Below are 17,555 nucleotides of genomic sequence, written 5' to 3'. Positions count from 1 at the left end.
CGGTAGGTTAGCAGCCTGAGGACCTGAATTTGATCCTTGGAACCCACATAAAGGAGACAGCACCCATTCCCACAGAGTTGTCCTCCGGCCTCCATACTTTTGATGGGGCACACATACCCACAACAATAACAATATTTTAAAATTCAAAAACCAGTCACGGTGGCAGACTCTTGTAATCATAGCACAGAGGAGGTAGAGGCAGGAGGATCATCACAAGTTTGAGGTCAGCCGGGGTTATATAGCAAGACCTGTCTCAACAAGGAAGCTGACACAGGTCAGGAAAGATAGCTCAGCAGTTGAGAGTCCTCACAGCTCTTTCAGAGGACCTGAGTTCAGTTCCCAGCAACCATGTCTAGAGACTCCCAGGGCATCTAATTCCAGCTTCAGGGGATCAACACCCCTGGCCTCCAAGGACTTGCACACGCATGCAAAGCAAACACACATGTACATAAATAAATAAGTAAATCTTTTGAAGAGGAGGAAGAAGACGGCAATGACATCGAGGAAGATGTATATGCATCTTCATATCAGAAAGAGAAGAAAGCCAAATGTGAAAAAGATCCATCCAATCTTCAGTGCGAAATAATATCAAACCGTGCAGACCAACCCAGACAGTGGTTCCTGGGAAAGAGGAGAGGGAGGGGAGGAGCCTGGGCGCAGAGGGTTCCCAGGTAGCTCTGCTAGAATAGCAGACACTGAACAAGCCCACACAACAGGTGGCCCCTTCTGACTGTAGACACGGGGGTCGGTGGCGTTTGCCTGTGAAAGTCAGCTGATCATAACTAATGCTCCACCCACCCTGGCAAGGCGTATTGAGGGGGCGGGCAGGAGGGTATGTGGGAAATCGTTCTTTTCTGCTCAGCTTTGTGGAAATTTTAAAATGCCTCTAGAGAAACAAAAACTCTGCTTGGAGGCAGAAGCAGGACGGACAGGTGTTTTAAGGCAAGCCTGGGCTACATGAGAGACTCTGTCTCCAAAAGGAAAAGAAAAAAGTCCATTTAAAAGGGGTAAAAAGAGGACTACTGTCTAGCATTGTAGTTCAGTGGCAGAGCACTTACTCAGCATGCCCGAGGCCCTGGGTTTCATTCCCAGCACACTAAGGGAAAAATTAAAAAAAAAAAAATACACTCTTAGCGTTTTCATTACTATGAAGAGATACCATGACCATGGCAACTCTTATAAAGGAAAATATTTAATTGTGGTGGCTTGCTTACAGTCTCAGAGGTTCAGTCCAATATCATGGCGGAGAGCACGGTGGTGTACAGACAGATGTGGTGCAGGAGCTGAGAGTGCTGCATCCTGCAGGCAACAGGAAGTCGACTGACTCACACTGAGGGAAGCTTGAGCAAAAGAGACCTCAAAGCCCGCCCCCCACAGTGTCACACTTCCTCCAACAAGGCCACACCTCCTAATAGTACCACTCCCTTTGAGGACCATCTTCCTTTAAAACACCACAAACACAAAACATCACAATCTCTTGCCTGGCTCCCAGAAGCAGGGACACTAAATTAGAAGGATCGCTACATTTCTGGAGCCTCAGCCCTCCCACCACCACAGACTCCAAGCTGACATCATGAACAGAACTTGAGCCTATGGAAGCCTATGGAAGCCTCCATTCTGTCTAATGCCCTGCACGAGGCTGTCTGTGCTCCTCACCCACCTACACGGGTAGGCTGTGCAGGTTAGACTATCTGTAGCCTTGGTCTCCACCAACCCTTCCAGCAAACCCTCAGCCCTTAGCGGGGAAGGCAGGAGAGGGGGAAGAACTGTCCCCAATCAAAACCTATGAGAGGTGGTACTTATTTGCATAATTTGCCTTTTAAAGGCCTGGCCCCTAAACTGAGCCCTCTGATTTCATTAGCATGTGCCCAGCTCCTCTTTAAGCAAGAAACCCCAGCCTCCCTTCTCCAACAATCCATGTTGGAAACATTCCAGACAGAAGGCGCTGCTGGATGCCACTCAGGTTCTGAAGCTCTGGATGAGCAGGGACCTCTGTCCTGCAGGCCTGGCATGACACTGAGTGCCCAGCTGCCACAGGCTCCTAAGGTTGACCTAGCACAGCCCCGAAGTCAGCCATTAGGCCCCCAGCATTGGCAGCTGCGTGTCAGTTTCCTCCCTTCCCCGAGCTGTATAACAAGTTCGCAGCCAGAGTGAGAAAGAGCTGGGGAGGACCTGAGCAGATGAGCTTAGGCAAAACCAGAGCGTGTAACTGGGAAATGTGGGCAGGTGGTGTGAGGCATAGCTGGGCCCAGATTTCTATACGGGCCTTTCTGTCTCTGTTTCTGTCCTTTCCTACAGAGGCAGGTCATACAGAACCGTGTGCAGCCTTGAACTTCTGGCTCTCCTGTCTCCACCTCCCGAGTGCTGGATTTACAGCTGTGTGCTACCACATTTGGTTTATGCAGTGCTAGGGTGGAGCCCAGGGTCTCCTGCACACTCCACAAGCGCTCTGCTAACTGACACACTATCTCGGTCCTTGAGACAGATTCTGAGTAGTTGTAGGTGACACCCTGATCCTGCCTGAGCTACAGCATGCTAAGGCCCTTGTCCCCACCCTGACGAGATGAGGGTGGTATGCCTCCACCCCTAGAACAACCTTTGTATCTAATCTGTGCAGAACCACACCAAATGGACCCGCTTTGGGAATGCTTTCTCCTGGGTGCCCAGTCCTGTCCGTGCCATATGCCAGTTGGTGGGTCCCTCTGGTAGCTGCAGGGCATATGGATCTTTGCAGCCTGTCCTGGTAGCAGGGGCCCCTAAGACAGAGACTATTAACTACTGTCACAAAGCAGGGTGCAGCTGAGACTCCATGCTGACCGAGACATCACCCGGAGATCTCACAGTGGCTCTGCAGGCCATGTCATAGGAGCTACTGGAAGGGAGGTAGGGCTCACGACCTAAGGTCTGCACCTGGAGCAGGGAACCCTAAGATGGAGCCCCCCCTCTCTCTTCCAAGTCTTTGTGTCTATCTGCTGTACAAGAGGCTGAGGGCAGGACTGGTGACCCTGTAGCTGTCCCCTGGAACAGGCAAAGCTCTCCTGCAAGGGTGGACTCACAGCTGCACCTCCCACGTCATCTTGGCCCCCAACCTGCCAGGCAAAGACCAGCTAAACAGACCCTACTCTCCCTGCCCCGCCCCAGGGTGGGCTGGAGGCAGAGGGACAGTTTTTGCCTTAATATGGAGTTGGTTTGGGTTGGGACACTCCCTCATCCCTATGCTGAGAAGATGAGGGTCCCTTGGGACCAGCAGCTGCCAAGGGTGTGTCTGTGTGCACAAAGAATTCTCTCTTTCCAACGCAGGCGCTGCCAATAACAGTCATGGAAGTAAGAATGATGGCAGGTATGGACGCAACAAGCTACGGGGCGTGAGTTTTTTTTTTTATCACAACCCTCACCTCTGGGGCAGGTGTGGCCACCACCTCACCTTCCCCCTGAGGCTCAGAGAGGGAAGCCTCTGGCTCCAAGGAGCCAAACAGTACCAGCCTCCCTGGACCTCCTCTTCTGGGGACTTAGACACACAGACAAAGCCCTGGGCCGACAGCCCCCTCGGGGAGATACTGCTCTCTGACTCCACCCCCAATAGCCACATCACATCCATCTTCAAAAATTGGGACAGTGGAGGGAGGGTCACTTCAGGTCTCCAGGGTGGCCACCAAGCCGAGAGCTACGACTGAGCTCCCCAGAGACCAGAAGTCTTGTGCGTGTGTGTGTGTGTGTGTGTGTGTGTGGCTCTGAACTGATCCGTGTGTGTTGAGGGGCACCCTTCCCACACCTACCCTCTTGGGAACAGAGCTGGTCTGGCATGCCTCCCTGCCTGGCAGAGTTCCCACCTCGCCCATCCATCCTGCCTCAGACCTCACTTTGACATCTGGTTCTGATTTGGAGGTTGCGGGAAAGAGGTGGCCGGGGAAACCAAGAGTAGGCGAAGGAGGTTCACCTGGCCCTTTCCCTTTCTTCTCTGACGCCCCTACTCTGTGTATTCCCTCTGTCATCTGCTCCCCAAACTCTGGAGCTGCTTATCTCTGCAGAGGGGAGCCTGCCCTGATCACTACTTGGACCCTTGAGTCCTGGGTAAAGAAGGAATCAGGAAGGGAGGTCAGCACCCCAGTGAATGCAAATACTGCATTGACCAACGGTGCTGGCCCCCAAGGCATGTGTATGGACATATGCGCATGCATATTCTAGACATGGTACAATGCCTCGTGCAGCTCTGGGGACACACGTCGATCCAAAGCCGTCTTATCCACAGATCTGGAAACGGCAATTAATCTCTAATTTGAATTTTTAACCTCAAACGCCACATTATAAAAATAGTTGTGCTGTATTTTAGGGATGCCATTTGTCATGAAATTAGCTACGGTTACATGGATGCCACGGAAAATAAAGCACCATGCCTCTGTCTGCATGGGAGCAACGAGCAGGCCCGGCCTCAGCCAAGCAAGGGGCTGCAGCTCAACAGCGCTGTTGCTTCTGGGGGGACCCGGGCCACAGGGCAAGCTAGGCACATCCAGTGAGAATGTGTCCTGTGGGTGGAGACCCTGGGCTGGGAAGTCAGGCACTAGCAAAGCCACTGGGCAGGTGTTGGGAGCAGCAAACATCTTCTCTCTCAGCCCCAGCCACCCACACAGGTCTCCTGGCGCCTCTGAGGGTCCCTGACATGGGGGCGCCACACTGCCCTCCTGTCTCAGAGCAGGGCCAGGCTGAGCTGGGCTTGTGAACAGCCCCTCCCAGAAGGCTCAGGGTAACTGTGACACAGCAGCTATTTCCACATCAGACCTTTGTTAATTATGGGAGTGGTTCCCACACTTCAGAGACCCACAAATGTGGGGAAGTATCCCCAATACACATACACCAAAAGTGGGAATTTTTGATGAGAGAAAATGAGAAAAATCTTCTCTCTGTTCTCTCTCGCAGCACTGAGGGCAGAAGTCAGGGCCTCGGCCTCCACCATAGGAAGGGCTCTACCATGGAGCTACATCTCCAACCCTTACACAGGACCTCATAAAATGGCCCACACAAACCTTGAACTCGAGATCCCCAGCCTCTAGAGTAGCTTCCACTACAAGTCTGTATCATCAGGCATGGCTCTAACAATGGCCACTCTTGAAGGATATGCTCTTGGGACATCTGCCTCTCGTTCCTGCTTCAGAGACAGTCAGGCACCTTCCCCACCCGAAGCCTCTGTATCTCTCCTCCCTCCCCCAGCGCCTTCAGGACCCCTCTCTTGCTCCCTCACTCTGGCTCTAGGTCCCTTCTGAGATGCTACCCTCCTCTAGAACAGCTCCCTCAATTGTCCCTGCTGGTGATAGCCAGGCAGTTCCTTCACTGCGGGACCCAGCATGGGCTTTGCATGAGTGAGACACCCAAGACAGGCAAGGAAGAAGGGACCGGTTACCAAGGCACTGCCCTCATTTCCCCTGCCTTGATACAGAAACTAGACCGCTCTAGACCCCCTCCATCTTCTCCTGCCAAATCTGCAGCCCCAGCAACAGTTTTCTTTAAATAACGAACTGCTTTCAGTTGCTATTAGATCTGAGCCTTCTCTTTTTCCCTTCCCAATGAAACCAGAGTGGCAGTTTTAACTTGTTGTCTTCCGTCATTTCCCGCTTAGAGGCAAGACACTCTCCTCCCTGGGTTGTGGTGCCCAGGGAACCAGCTCTGCGGGAGAGGCTGGTCTCCCAATTAAAACAGGATGTCTCAAGAAACTCATCACCCCTTTCCTCCAGTCCTGCACACCCCCAGCCCCAGCCAGGCCCAGCCAGGGAGTCTAGCAAATCTCTCGAAAGCAGATTCTTGGCGGAAAGAGGGCAGATAGAAATCCAACCCCGACAGGGCCTGGGCAACATCAAAAAGAGGACGTTGTAGCAACCTGGCCATCTGCAGCCATGCACAGAGGGGCACGGCCACTGCAGTCCCTAGGAAGAGATGCTGAAGTCACTTTGGGTCCCTGAGCTGTAAATGGGGGGGGGCAGTGCTCCACCTCACCACAGGCTGCCAGGACAAACCAGCCATAGGTAGAGTGGCAGGGAATCTATGCTACCCCCTGCTGGACTCCAAGCCCTCAGGGGAAACATATGGCCAGCTCACTGGCATATAGCAACAAGGTGCCTGTGTGCAGAATGAATAAATGACCAATAGATGAATGCCACCTAGCTTTCTTTTTTATTTAGTTTACGTATGGGTGCTCTGCATGTATACTTACAGGCCAGAAGAGGGCGCCAGAACCTATTACAGATGGTTGTGAGCCACCACGCGGTTGCTGGGAACTCAGAACTTCTAGCTGAGCAGCCAGAGCTCTTAACCTCTGTGCCATCTCTCGAGGCCCCATCTAGCTTTCTTAAACGAGAGGGCAGAGCTGATTGTGGCAAGGGAGACACAGTCTCGCATCGTTGTCTCTCAGGGGATGGCAGAGATTCTTTGTGTGGTTTGGTCACGAAGGGAAGTGAAGCAAGGTGCCAGCATGCAGCTAGTGCTGGTATGTTCCCCAGCCCTTTTCCCCTTGGTGTGGGATGCGGGCCTTCCTTCTCCACATTTGAGCTGTGTGCCTCAGACTTATGATTCTGGAGGGTACGTGGCCTCCTGGCCTCCAACTTTCAATAATGTGTGCAGCAAAGGACCTCTCCGGTTTCTGGGGACTAGAGCTGGTGGTGGAGGGAGCTTTTGCAGGGCATCTAGCCTCTATAAGAGCAGGAGGTTCATTCTCCCTCTCGCTCTGAAGACTAGGCTGGACGTGTGTGTGTGTGCGCGTGCGTGCGTGCGTGCGTGTGTGTGTGTGTGTGTGTGTGTGTGTAGGGGGGTAGCAGGAAGCCCTCTGAGCAATGCAGCAACATCACACCGCTGGCTCAGGGCCTGGGCCAGGACTCAGACAGGGTTTGTAATTGTAGTTCTCTGAACCCATATCGCTCCTAAATGTCAGGGTTGTGGTGCCTGTCAGCCAGTGGTCCCACCTCCTTGCATACAGACCCTCAGATTACAAATCCTTATCAGTGAGAAGGGAGGGTGAACGGCTAAGCCTGAAAGATACAAAGAAAAGGAGCAGGATCTTGGTCCCACGGCTGTAGGATGAGGTCAGGCAGGGATGCCATAACCTGCACCCTGCATTCTGGGTGCCCACTGGCTAGACCAGCCACCGGCAGCCCATCTTGAGAGCATTAGGGCTGCTGTGAACAGATGTTTTCTGTTACGTGTTATTTGTTAGTCTAATGAAAGGAGGTGCGCTGGCTTTCAAGACCTCGCTGGTCTGCGGGGGTTTTATGTGGGAAGCCTTCGCAGAGCTCTGGCGGCGGGAAGGCTGCAAGGCCCCTGCCAGGCGCACCCGCCCCGCGGCTCTGCTTTGATTCCGAGGTTTGCAGCCATCCGAGTGGTAATTCCAGCCCTGGTTAAATGTCATTTTTAATAACGCCATCCCCTGGCATGTGAACGGCTGCGCCCAAGGCAAGAAGGGAGGCTGGCATGGGGGAACAGTAGTGGGGAGGACAGACAGGGAGGAGGGGGTCGAGGGGCTGATGAACAAAATCTGGAAAGAAATGGCTATGCCACTGGGGACTGCAGATACTCATGCCCAGGGACGGCCCCACCCCCCACCCCCTGCCAGGAGAGCCACAGGAGGTGTGATGGGCAAGACAGGGAGGGTTGCAGAGAAGCGGGTCTTAGGATGATGGGCAACAGAGTGCCAGAAGTGATGAGGCTTCTAACTGAGCCCAGCTGCCCCCCCCTCCCCGGGCACCACAGCAGGAGGTGGGAGCACAGTCAGGACACTGGGGGTGGGGATCCTTCCAGGACTCTGGCCCATCACAAGCTTTATCCCAACCTCTCAGGGTGCCTTGGGCAATGCCAAACACAGTGGGTAGATGCAGCTATCCCGGCTAGATCTTGGGACCCTTTCTCTCGTGCAGTCACCCCTCCAGATCCTTCGACTTCATGTTTCCATGGCACCCTATGCAAATGCTCCATCACCAAGAGGGCTGTTTCTCAATCAGGAAATGGAAGTGATAAGATGCAATTGGTTCTGGAAGATCAGTCATTAGCAGGGTACCAAACTCATGTGGGGGTCGGGGCTGTATCTCAATTGGTGGGTGCTCTGCCTAGATGCACAAAGTCCTGGGTTCAATCCAGGACTGGGGTGGGGGAAGCAGGAAGATGAGCAAGCATTCAACGTCATCCCTGGTTATATAATGACTTCCAGTCCAGCCTGGGCTACACAAGATCATGGTCCTAAAAACTAAATCAAATTAAAATAAGCACAAAGTCTTGCAGAGAGGAGACTTGCATGCATGCAGACTCTGATTCCCGAGTCTGTAAATACATTTCAACCAGCTTCCCAGGTGAGTGCTGGAATCTCATCAAATATGGCCCGAAACAGATGGTACAACTAGCTCATTTCATACACAGGATGCAGAGCCCAGGCTCAGAGGCAGTGCTGGGTAGGATCAAGTAGACACTCTGACTTTCTGGCCCTGTCTAGGGCCCCTCTTACATCTTTTTGGGCAGCAATGTCATGGAGATGACATGCTCTCACCGCCACATTCTGAGCTACAGAGGATTTTGTTCTGCTCTGGGATCAGAGGGAAAAGTGTCCCCCTACGGAAGCTTCCAGGCCACCCAGTCCCCAAGCCTGACGCTCCTCTGCTGTCTTCCACGGGGCTTTTCTTTGAGGACCACCTCCCAGGACTCAGCTCAGCCCCTACCTCTGCTTACCCTTTCCTGCCACTAAAGACTAAAGACATCCTGGCTGCCCATCCCACACACAGGCAAGCAGAATCCATCTTAAAGAAAGCCCCAAGCTAATCTCTTCCAGAGCATGCTTCATTTTTAGGGCACAATAAAAAATATCATTACCCATAAAGGGCCCCATGTGGATGGCATCCTGTCATCGCCACCACCCCACCCCCTCCTGAGAGTCAGTCAGGGAACAAACAGATGTGGGAGGAACCCAAGCTATAGGCAAGCAGGACACCGGTGTTTTCAGATCTCTGGGGAGAATGGAGAAGCAGTGGTCACAGCCTAGGGGTTTCTCTGCTGTGTTTGGGAAACCAGTAAGCCATGGAGACTGTGGCCTCTTATGTGGTAGCAGGAAGCTATTCCTCTCAGTCTGGCAAGCCTTGCCCTCTCTGATGGATCAGTGGGTGCCAATGGTGCCCAGTCTGTGGTCCTGACCACCACAAGAGGATATGGAGGCATGCCCACCCCCCCCCCGGCTCTCTCTAAACAGAAAGCCCCACAGCTCTCTCTTACTCAACACCTCATAAGAATACTTAACCCTTGGTCCATGTAGCCAGCCAGGTAGCTCTGCCACTCTATGGGGACCAGAGCCAGCCTCGTCCAAAAAGCCTAGTAGGATTATTTGGGCCTGCTGGAGCCTCACTGTGGGTGTGTGAACATGCACACACCAGGTGGGGCATGTGTGTGCGGGTCTGTGTGTCACTCTGCGACTGTGAGTCCAGGACAGGCAGCTCACCATGTGGTCCCCAAATGCTAGCAGGTGACGACGTTCTCACCCCTAAGCTACAACAGAGAAAAATGGAAGGGCAGCTGGTAAATTTCTGTTAGCTGGGGAACTCTCTCTACTGTAAGCGAAAGGCTCATTCCCGGATGGAAAGACGGTGCTTTGGGAGGACGGATGCTGGAGTCGGTCTTTTCTTGAAAACACTCCATCTGCTCTAAGCCAGCTCCTGAGAGCATGGCTGAAGGACTGGATCTGTGGGCAGGCCGAAGATGGGTGGATTGGGTTGATGGACAGGAACTGGGGAGCTGGGAGGGGGACCTCCTGCCACGCTCCTGCACTGGAACCCTCTACAGCTGTCTTGGGTCTGTGTCTGGAGATGGGTGTTAGGAAGGGAAGAGACAGCAGGCTCCCCACTTTCTCATCTCTAAACTCCCCCAAAGCCGGGCAGCCGTCACTCTCCCTCATGCTCATGTCACAAGGTTGGATGTGCTCCGTTCTCTTTCCCTCCCTGAACTACCTCATGGCCTCCGAGTGTATCCACACCTGTCAGGGGATGTGTGGCAGTCCTGGGCCTGCATTTCAGTACCTCCAAAATGAGAAGGATGATTTGGGACTGATCAAGGGCTTTGGGACAAGACACACCCAGGTTGGAATCTCATGTAGGACTAGTGTGACTAACGTTGTTACATAGTTCTCTGAGCCTCGATTTTCCTCTCTATAAAACGGGGGTAATCAAAGGACCCATGTCACAGGGCTGGAGGGAAGTCAAGGCAGGTGAGAACCCTGCCAACACACAGCACTTGACTGAGGTGCCTGTGGGATCCTAGCCATTCTCCATGTGCCTCACACCGTCTTCAGCTCCATCTCCACGTCGTCCTGCTTGCCCTCTCTCAGCCTCCCAACCAGGCATCCAACAGAATCTGCCCCCCTGTGAATGCACGGTTTCATGTAGCCCAGGCTAACCTTGAACTCACTATGTAGCTGAGAATGATCTTGAACTCCTGATCCTCCGGTATCCACTTCCCTGATGCTAGGATTACAAGTGTGCACCCCCGCTCGGTTCTATGTGGTGCCTGGAATTTAATGCGAGCTTTGTGCTAAGCAAGTATGCCACTCACTAAGTTCCATCCCCATCCCCCTAGGATTCCTTCCTTATGACATTTTCAGGAATACACCAGCTTCCCTTAAGTCACCCTCCAGTCTGCCTCCACCTGGAGTCAGCCACACTTCTTTGGAATGGAGGCATCATGAAGCCACAGAGTTCTTTCTGGTCTTCCCTGACATCTTCCCTGACTTCATGACCCCTTCCCTTCCCTTCCCTTCCCTTCCCTTCCCTTCCCTTCCCTTCCCTTCCCTTCCCTTCCCTTCCCTTCCCTTCCCTTCCCTTCCCTTCCTTTCTTGAGACAGGGTTTCTCTGTGTAGCCTTGGCTGTCCTGGAACTCTCCCTATAAACCAGGCTGGCCTCGAACTCACAGAGATCCTCCTGCCTCTGCCTCCTGAGTGCTGGGATTAAGGGCATGCATTGCCACCACCCCTGGCTATCATTCACCCTTTCTATCCAAGTGCTCAGAAACCCCGTCCTGCACACAGGTCTCTACTCATCAGTCCTCCAGTCTCGTCCCCCACCTCCTCACCCCTTCAGCTCCCAAGCCTCATAGCCAGTCTCCCCAGCATCCATGGAGATGCTATTCCTAGCTTCTCCCACCCACATGCTGGGCTGTGTTGGAGAAAAAAATGCCTGAACTTAGAATCCCAATGCCAGCCGGTCGTCTGTCCCAGCTGTGAGCAACCTTGGGCAGGTGGTTCCATCTCTCTGGGCCTTCAAATTATGAGAACCATAAGCCTCAAGAAGTTGCCTGGAAACTCTGCATTGAGTGAGCACCTACTACGTGTCACAGAACTGCTTAGGACTTGCTCCACCCCCATAAGGAACACCCCTTGTTCCCATTCTACAGATGACAGGCTGGCAAGATGGCTCAGTGGGTTACAGTGCTCGCTTATGAACCCGCCAACCTTAGTTCAATGTCCAGACTAGTTTGATGTCCATATTGGTTCCTAGAACGCACAGTGAAAGGACAGATCCAACTCTCTGACCTCCACCCAAGAGCCATCAAACACACACACACACACACACACGCACGCATGCACACATGCACACACACACACACACCAATAACAACAAATGAATTAAGCTGCAAGCCCACTTTGCAGATGGCTGCACTGAGCATCAGGGTTCTAGCTAGACCTTGAGGGTGGATGTGAACATGTCAGACCGAGGCACCAGGCAGTACTTCCAGCACCACCCCTAGGCCTTCCTAGATGGAGGAGGACGAGCACCCTGAGTCTAGTGAGGAGCTACTCAGTAGGTGCTGTCCCTGAAGACAAAGGGGGCTGATCCCTGTCCCAGCTGCCCTGACAGTCGCTGCAAGTCCCTTCTTTCCCCAGCCCACTGCAAGTTCCTCTCCACGCTCCGGGCACACACCAGGCAACCTCCTCTCCTGCCTGAGGTCCTAGGCACCAGGCCCAGCTCAGGGCTGTGTCCCAAAGAACAATGACCACAGGACTTTTTCTAGCTTGGACAGAACTATGGAGAGGGACCCCACAACTATCCATGTGCATCACCCACTCGTGGTTCCAGTGGGGACCCAAAGGAGATGGTGACTTGTCTGGAGTCACTCATGGCAAGAGCAGTGAAGGCCGGGAGCTGGACTCAGGTGTTGACATTCCAATCCTGTACTTTCTGAGTGCAGTCCTTCAGGAAATGGAAGAATGGCTTGGGGGGGGGGGAGCAGCCTCAGAGCAAGCTTGCCTCTCAAAGGCACATTTCTGAGAAAGCCCTTTATCCCCCCAGCCCCGCTCCTATCTTACAAGCCAGTTTTTGCCAGTACCCTGCCCCCAAATCAGTTATGAAGAGACTGGTCAAATTCTGTTGTGGAAAACGTCATTACAATTTCTTAGGAAATTAAACGTGAGAGGCGGGTGAGATGGCTTAGTGGGTAAAGAGCTTGCTATGCAAGTGTGAAGACCTAAGTTCAAATCCCAAGAACTCATGGAAAACTGCATGTCCAGTGGAGACAGGGGAGTGCCTACAGGCTGGAAGGTTAGTGAGGCTGGTGTGCACTGTACCAATGAAAATCTGTCTCAAATAAGATGGGAGGTGAAGGTGGGCACCCAAGGCTGTCCTCTGACTTTTATATGCATGCCTGCACCCCCACGTGTGCACGCACACACACACACACACACAATTTTTAGAATATTAGCTATGGCCATCAGTGCTAGCAGATGGTTTTATCCCAGAACTCAAGGAAGCAGAACTATGTGAGTTCGAGGCCAGCCTGCTCTATAGAGTGAGTTCCAGGACAGCCAGGGATACATAGAGAGACCCTGTCTCAAAGAAATCAAACATGTATATTAATCATGAATTACCACATAACCTAATAATTCCATGAGGAGAAGTACACCTTAAAGAATTCAAAGCAGAGACTTTTGCAGGTTTACCCATGCTCGCAGAAGCACGGCCCATAATCACCGTCCACTGTCAAGTGGACAAGTGAACTACGGTCCAGTCACACAGTGGAACACCATTCAGCCCTGTAAAGGACAGGAGTTTGAACCCATGGCACATGGGTGAACTCAGAACGAAATAACCAGACACAAAGGGACAGACGCTGTAGAGGGACCTCATGTGGTCGGGTTCATGGGAAAGTAAAATGGGGACTGGTGCGGCAGAAAGGGTCCTCTGCAGTACAAGGATATTCCTGGAGTGTGCGCTTACAAATGGGCCATGGTAAATCCCAGACTAGCCATGTGTTAGCACAGCAAAGATGAACTGAAGATGGGGCACAGTCCGTGCCTACAACCCCAGTACTCGGGGTGATGGAAGAGAATAAGGAATTCAAGGCTAGTCTCAGTTATGTAGCAAGTTTGAGGCCAGCCTGGGCAACATCAGACAGTCAGAAAACCAAGATAAAAATGAAATGAAAATTGATAGATTGGAAGTCTACCATCTCTGAAACCCAGTGATACCTCAGCACTTCCAGCTGGCCCTCTGGCCCCGTTTAGCGCAGAGAAGTTGCAGGTCCCCCCAGTTACCAGCTGCCACTCAGCTTACAAGGGCCCAGCTCCCCCAGGACCTTATCGGATTGCAGGTGTCCCATCACCCAAAATGTACCCATACAACCCTTGTGAGATCCACTTAGTCTCCCTGGCAACCCAGCATCCTAAGCTTCTCCAAACAGGTACCAACACCAAGCAGGGCCCAGCCTGCCCTGACTCAGGCCTCTCCACCTAGCTCCTGGGGCCATGTTTATTTTCTCAGCGTGTCCATGGCCTGGTTTCCGCCTTGTCCACAGGAGGGAATGCTTTCAAGAAACTCGAGGTTATTAATGTGGTTTCTTTTGTTGTATGCCATCGCAAAGGCAGAGAACGAGGGTTTATTTTCCTAACGTGCTTGGCATAGCTCAGCATTTGGTTCGGGAGGAACTTGAGACCCCGGTTTGTTCTGAGTCACTAGCGAAGCCTCAGCCTACTCAGCCAGTTCTGTGGGGAGCAAGGGCTTGGAACGTCATTGGCAGACATGGGCTGGGGCTACCAGTGACTTTCAAAAAACAAAAGGATTTTAGTTTGTTGCTCAATTGGTTGGTTTGGCTTGGTTTTTTTTAACTGGCAGGATGAAAACAAGAGTTCTCTCTCCCCCCACCAGTAACCTGTATGTTTCTATTATGGGGCATCTCCACCCTGCGGAAGCCACAGGGAGATTGGCTTTCAAGAGTGCTTGTGCCCTGGAGGTGCCAAAGGCTCAGGATTGGAGTTAAAGCACAGCCCGCTGCCCACATGTGCTGCCCTGCGGGGGAGTCCTGGCACCCCAAGGTCTGTCTATTTTCCTCCCATCCTTCCATGCCCCCTTCCTTCCTCTCTCCCTTCTAGTGCTGGGGATGGAAACAGGGCCTTGTGTACTCCGGGCCTCTAAGCTCCTCCTCCAACTGGTACCCTCTTTCCACCGGTTCCAGCCATTCAGGCTGGGCTCAGAGGGATGTGGAAAGGACAGGTCCCTTCTTCCTGCTCTTTGGAGGCCTTGGGACTGTGAAACCAAACCATCAATGTGGAAAGGAACAACTAACCAAGGGGACAACAGGAAGTCACCTCAGCCTCCTTCCTCTACCTTCTGTCTGTAGACTCCAACCCAGAGGGACACTTGGCAAGGTAGCCCTGAACCACTGCTGTCCCAGGAGCAAAGACTGGATATAGTTTCCAAGACAAGGAGTGATTTCTTGAGCCCAGCCTTGGATCTCCCACCTGACCCCACACCCAGCATGTCATGTGTCCTCAGACACCCCAGTGTGCAAGAAGCTGCACCCCAGGAAAAGTCTGGCAGCTCTCATGAGTTTGGCCAGATACCAAGGCCACAGGGGGCACCCACTACCCACCCAGCTTCCTAGAGCTGCCAATGGCACCATCTGGGCACTCACACACTAGCTGACACTGGCAATCTGGATTCTCCGGGGTGTGCATGGGGGGCGGGTCCATTTAGGGACCTTGTAAGACCAGTGGTTCTCAACCCTCCTCACACTGCGACTCTTTAATATAGTTCCTCATGTTGTGGTGACCCTGACCATTAAATTTTCGTTGCTATTTCGTAACTGTAATTTTGCTACGACATGAATCATAACGTAAGTATTTTTGGAGATAGAGGTTTGGTGAAGGGGTCATAACCCACAGACTGAGAATCTCCGTGGTAGGCTATGTGACAAAGAAATCAGAGCCTGTCTCCTACGAGGGCCAGTACCTCCGTCCTCTTATACCAGAATGCCAGTGTGCTCTCCTTCGTCCCCATCACCTTGATTTTATTCTTCCCTTTGTCCCATGCCACAGCCTCAGTCATCAAGCTGAAACCAGAGAACACGGAGCATATCACACCTCACTTTTCTTCTGGCCGGAACTGGCCCTGTTCCCTCTACTTTTCCATCCAGGATCTAAAACCCGACTCCAGGGACTGTCAGCTCACTCATCATCCATCACCCAACACCCGAGGGAAGAGAGCAGCCGGGCCCCTGCGAGTGGTGGGAAGTGGTCACCAGCACCAAAGGCAGGGACCTCCTGGGGCTGAGCGCCATGCATGGCTGCCCAACCCGGTCTGGCCACAGTGGATGTTATCAGGCGGTGTTTCCTGGATGTCCCAGGACACACATCTTCACAGGCTTGGTTTCAGAGAGCGCCACCGTCATCTCTGGCTTCCAAGGATGCCCTCTCCACTGAAAGCAGAGGCTCCCAGCCTGCCTGAGTACCCCTCCCACCCTGAGTCTAGCACAGGAAGTGAGTGTTTAGGGTGGGAGGGGAGGTGGGGAGATGCCAACTCCTCTCTCATCACCTCTTCACACACTGGGGATCTATAGACAGTCAGGTGTCTCAGCACAGCCAGCAGGACAGTAAAGTCCCAGAGCTAGGGGACAGAGGTGTTAGCCTCAGACACCCCTCTCTAGCACCTAGGTGGTTTTGGTGATTCTGGCCATCCCCCCCCTGCCCTGCTCCTCACCGGCAGGGTCCAGACTGGGACTTTTGTGTCATTGGAATCCTTCATTCCCAGTCGCCCCTCCCCCAAGCCTAGCCCCACATCTTTATTTCCCACCAACGTCTCCATCTTTTTTGAAAAACAGAGCTGAAGACGCTACAATCCTGTGTGATTGTGTGTGTGTGTGTGGGGGGGGTATTTGGATGGGTTGTTTGTTTTTAAAGCCCCTTCCAGATGACCTTTAACCTTTGCAGGGGAAACAGGCCTAGCTGGCTATCCTACTCTGAGAATTCCTCCACCCCGAACTGAACCGAAGGGTGTGGTTGTGCAGGCAGGCCCACCCCACAAACCATAAGACCTGTCTTAGCTCAGAGGGGCTGAATCGAGTTTGACTCAGTGACTTGACCTTTTCACAGCCTCAGTTTCCCCAACAGCACCAGCTTCTGAGGGTAGGTGGGTATGGGATGCAAGGGCAGCGAGTTTTCATAAAGTCACACGACTGTAAGTGGATCTGATTCAAAGAGGGTCCCCTCCGAAGAAGGAGCTTTTGAGACAACAGCAGCTCAGCACTGGGCAGTACCTTCTGGGACTGTAGCTCCCGTTGTGAACAAGCTAACAGCTGGGATCCCGCAGGTAGCGGGTTCCTGGAGCTGGGGCCCATTGCCACAGTATCGTAAAACGTGTGTCCCACATCCCAGTTCCACAGTCGGGGTCCCGCAGCTCAGGGATCCTGTAAGCCACGGGTCTCTGTAGCTTCGATCTAGCAGCTGGGGGTAGGGGGTCCCAGTATCCGAGGGTCCCATAATCTTTCCTCAGCCTAGGAGTCCCAGAGACTGGATCCCCACAGGCAGTGAGTCCCTCCGCCCTCCCCGGAGTCCCGCAGCCCGGGGATCCCTCAGCCAGTAAGCCCCACCGCCCGAGTTTCTCAGGGAAGGGATCCCGGTAGCTCCCAGTCCCGCAGACCAAGTTCGCAGCCCCCCCGGCTGGTTCCCACGCCGCACACTCACCGTCCTGCGGTGCCGCCTCGCTGCCACTGCTGCCCCCGGACGGCTCACGCGTCGCTCCCTCCCGCGCCTCGGGCCCCGCCACCGGCCCGGCAGCTCTGCGCCCGGCCGCCGCCACCTCCTCCAGGTCCAGGAGGTGGCTCACCGAGAAGTTCTTGCGCGCCTGGGCGCAATCACCGGGTGCGGGCGGGGGCCCCGGGCCGGGCGCCGGCGGGTCCAGGGCGAAGGCGGCGGGCGCGCTGTCCATGCCCCGGCCGCGCCTCTGCCGGCCGCCGCCGCCTCCCGCTGCTCGCCGCACCCGCGCTCAAGTCCGTCGGTTGGGGACGCGAACTTTCTGCCCTCCCCTACTGGCGGACGGCTCGCTAGCCAGCGGCCCGGGCCACACGCCCCTTCTCGGGGCGGACCTCGTCCCCCCTCCCCGGCTCTCCTCCCCGCGTCCTGCGCCGTCCGGCGGGAGGCGGGGCCAGGACGAGGTCCTCGGACTCCCAGACTTAGTTTAGGGTGGCCGAGTCCCGCAGGGGGGTGTCTCTTTAAATCCCCCAACCAGGGTTCCCGGAGGTGATGGGTGGGGAATCCGTCTCTGTATGTTGCACGGGGC

At 53.9% G+C, this 17,555-nt stretch overlaps 1 protein-coding gene across 1 annotated transcript in view; it reads right to left on the bottom strand.

Moving 5' to 3' along the window:
* Prrx2 (paired related homeobox 2) overlaps positions 1-17,295 on the bottom strand; it is a 38,060-nt gene extending 20,765 nt beyond the window's left edge. Inside the window, exon 1 of the mRNA XM_057755500.1 lies at positions 16,961-17,295. Coding sequence (XP_057611483.1) covers positions 16,961-17,204 — 244 coding nt within the window. The 5' untranslated portion in view covers positions 17,205-17,295. The remainder of the gene's footprint in view (positions 1-16,960) is intronic.
* Positions 17,296-17,555: the final 260 nt, after the last annotated feature.

Source organism: Chionomys nivalis, chromosome 22 (genome assembly GCF_950005125.1).
Source record: "Chionomys nivalis chromosome 22, mChiNiv1.1, whole genome shotgun sequence".
Classification (NCBI taxonomy): domain Eukaryota; kingdom Metazoa; phylum Chordata; class Mammalia; order Rodentia; family Cricetidae; genus Chionomys; species Chionomys nivalis.
This window is presented reverse-complemented; position numbering and strand designations above follow the sequence as displayed.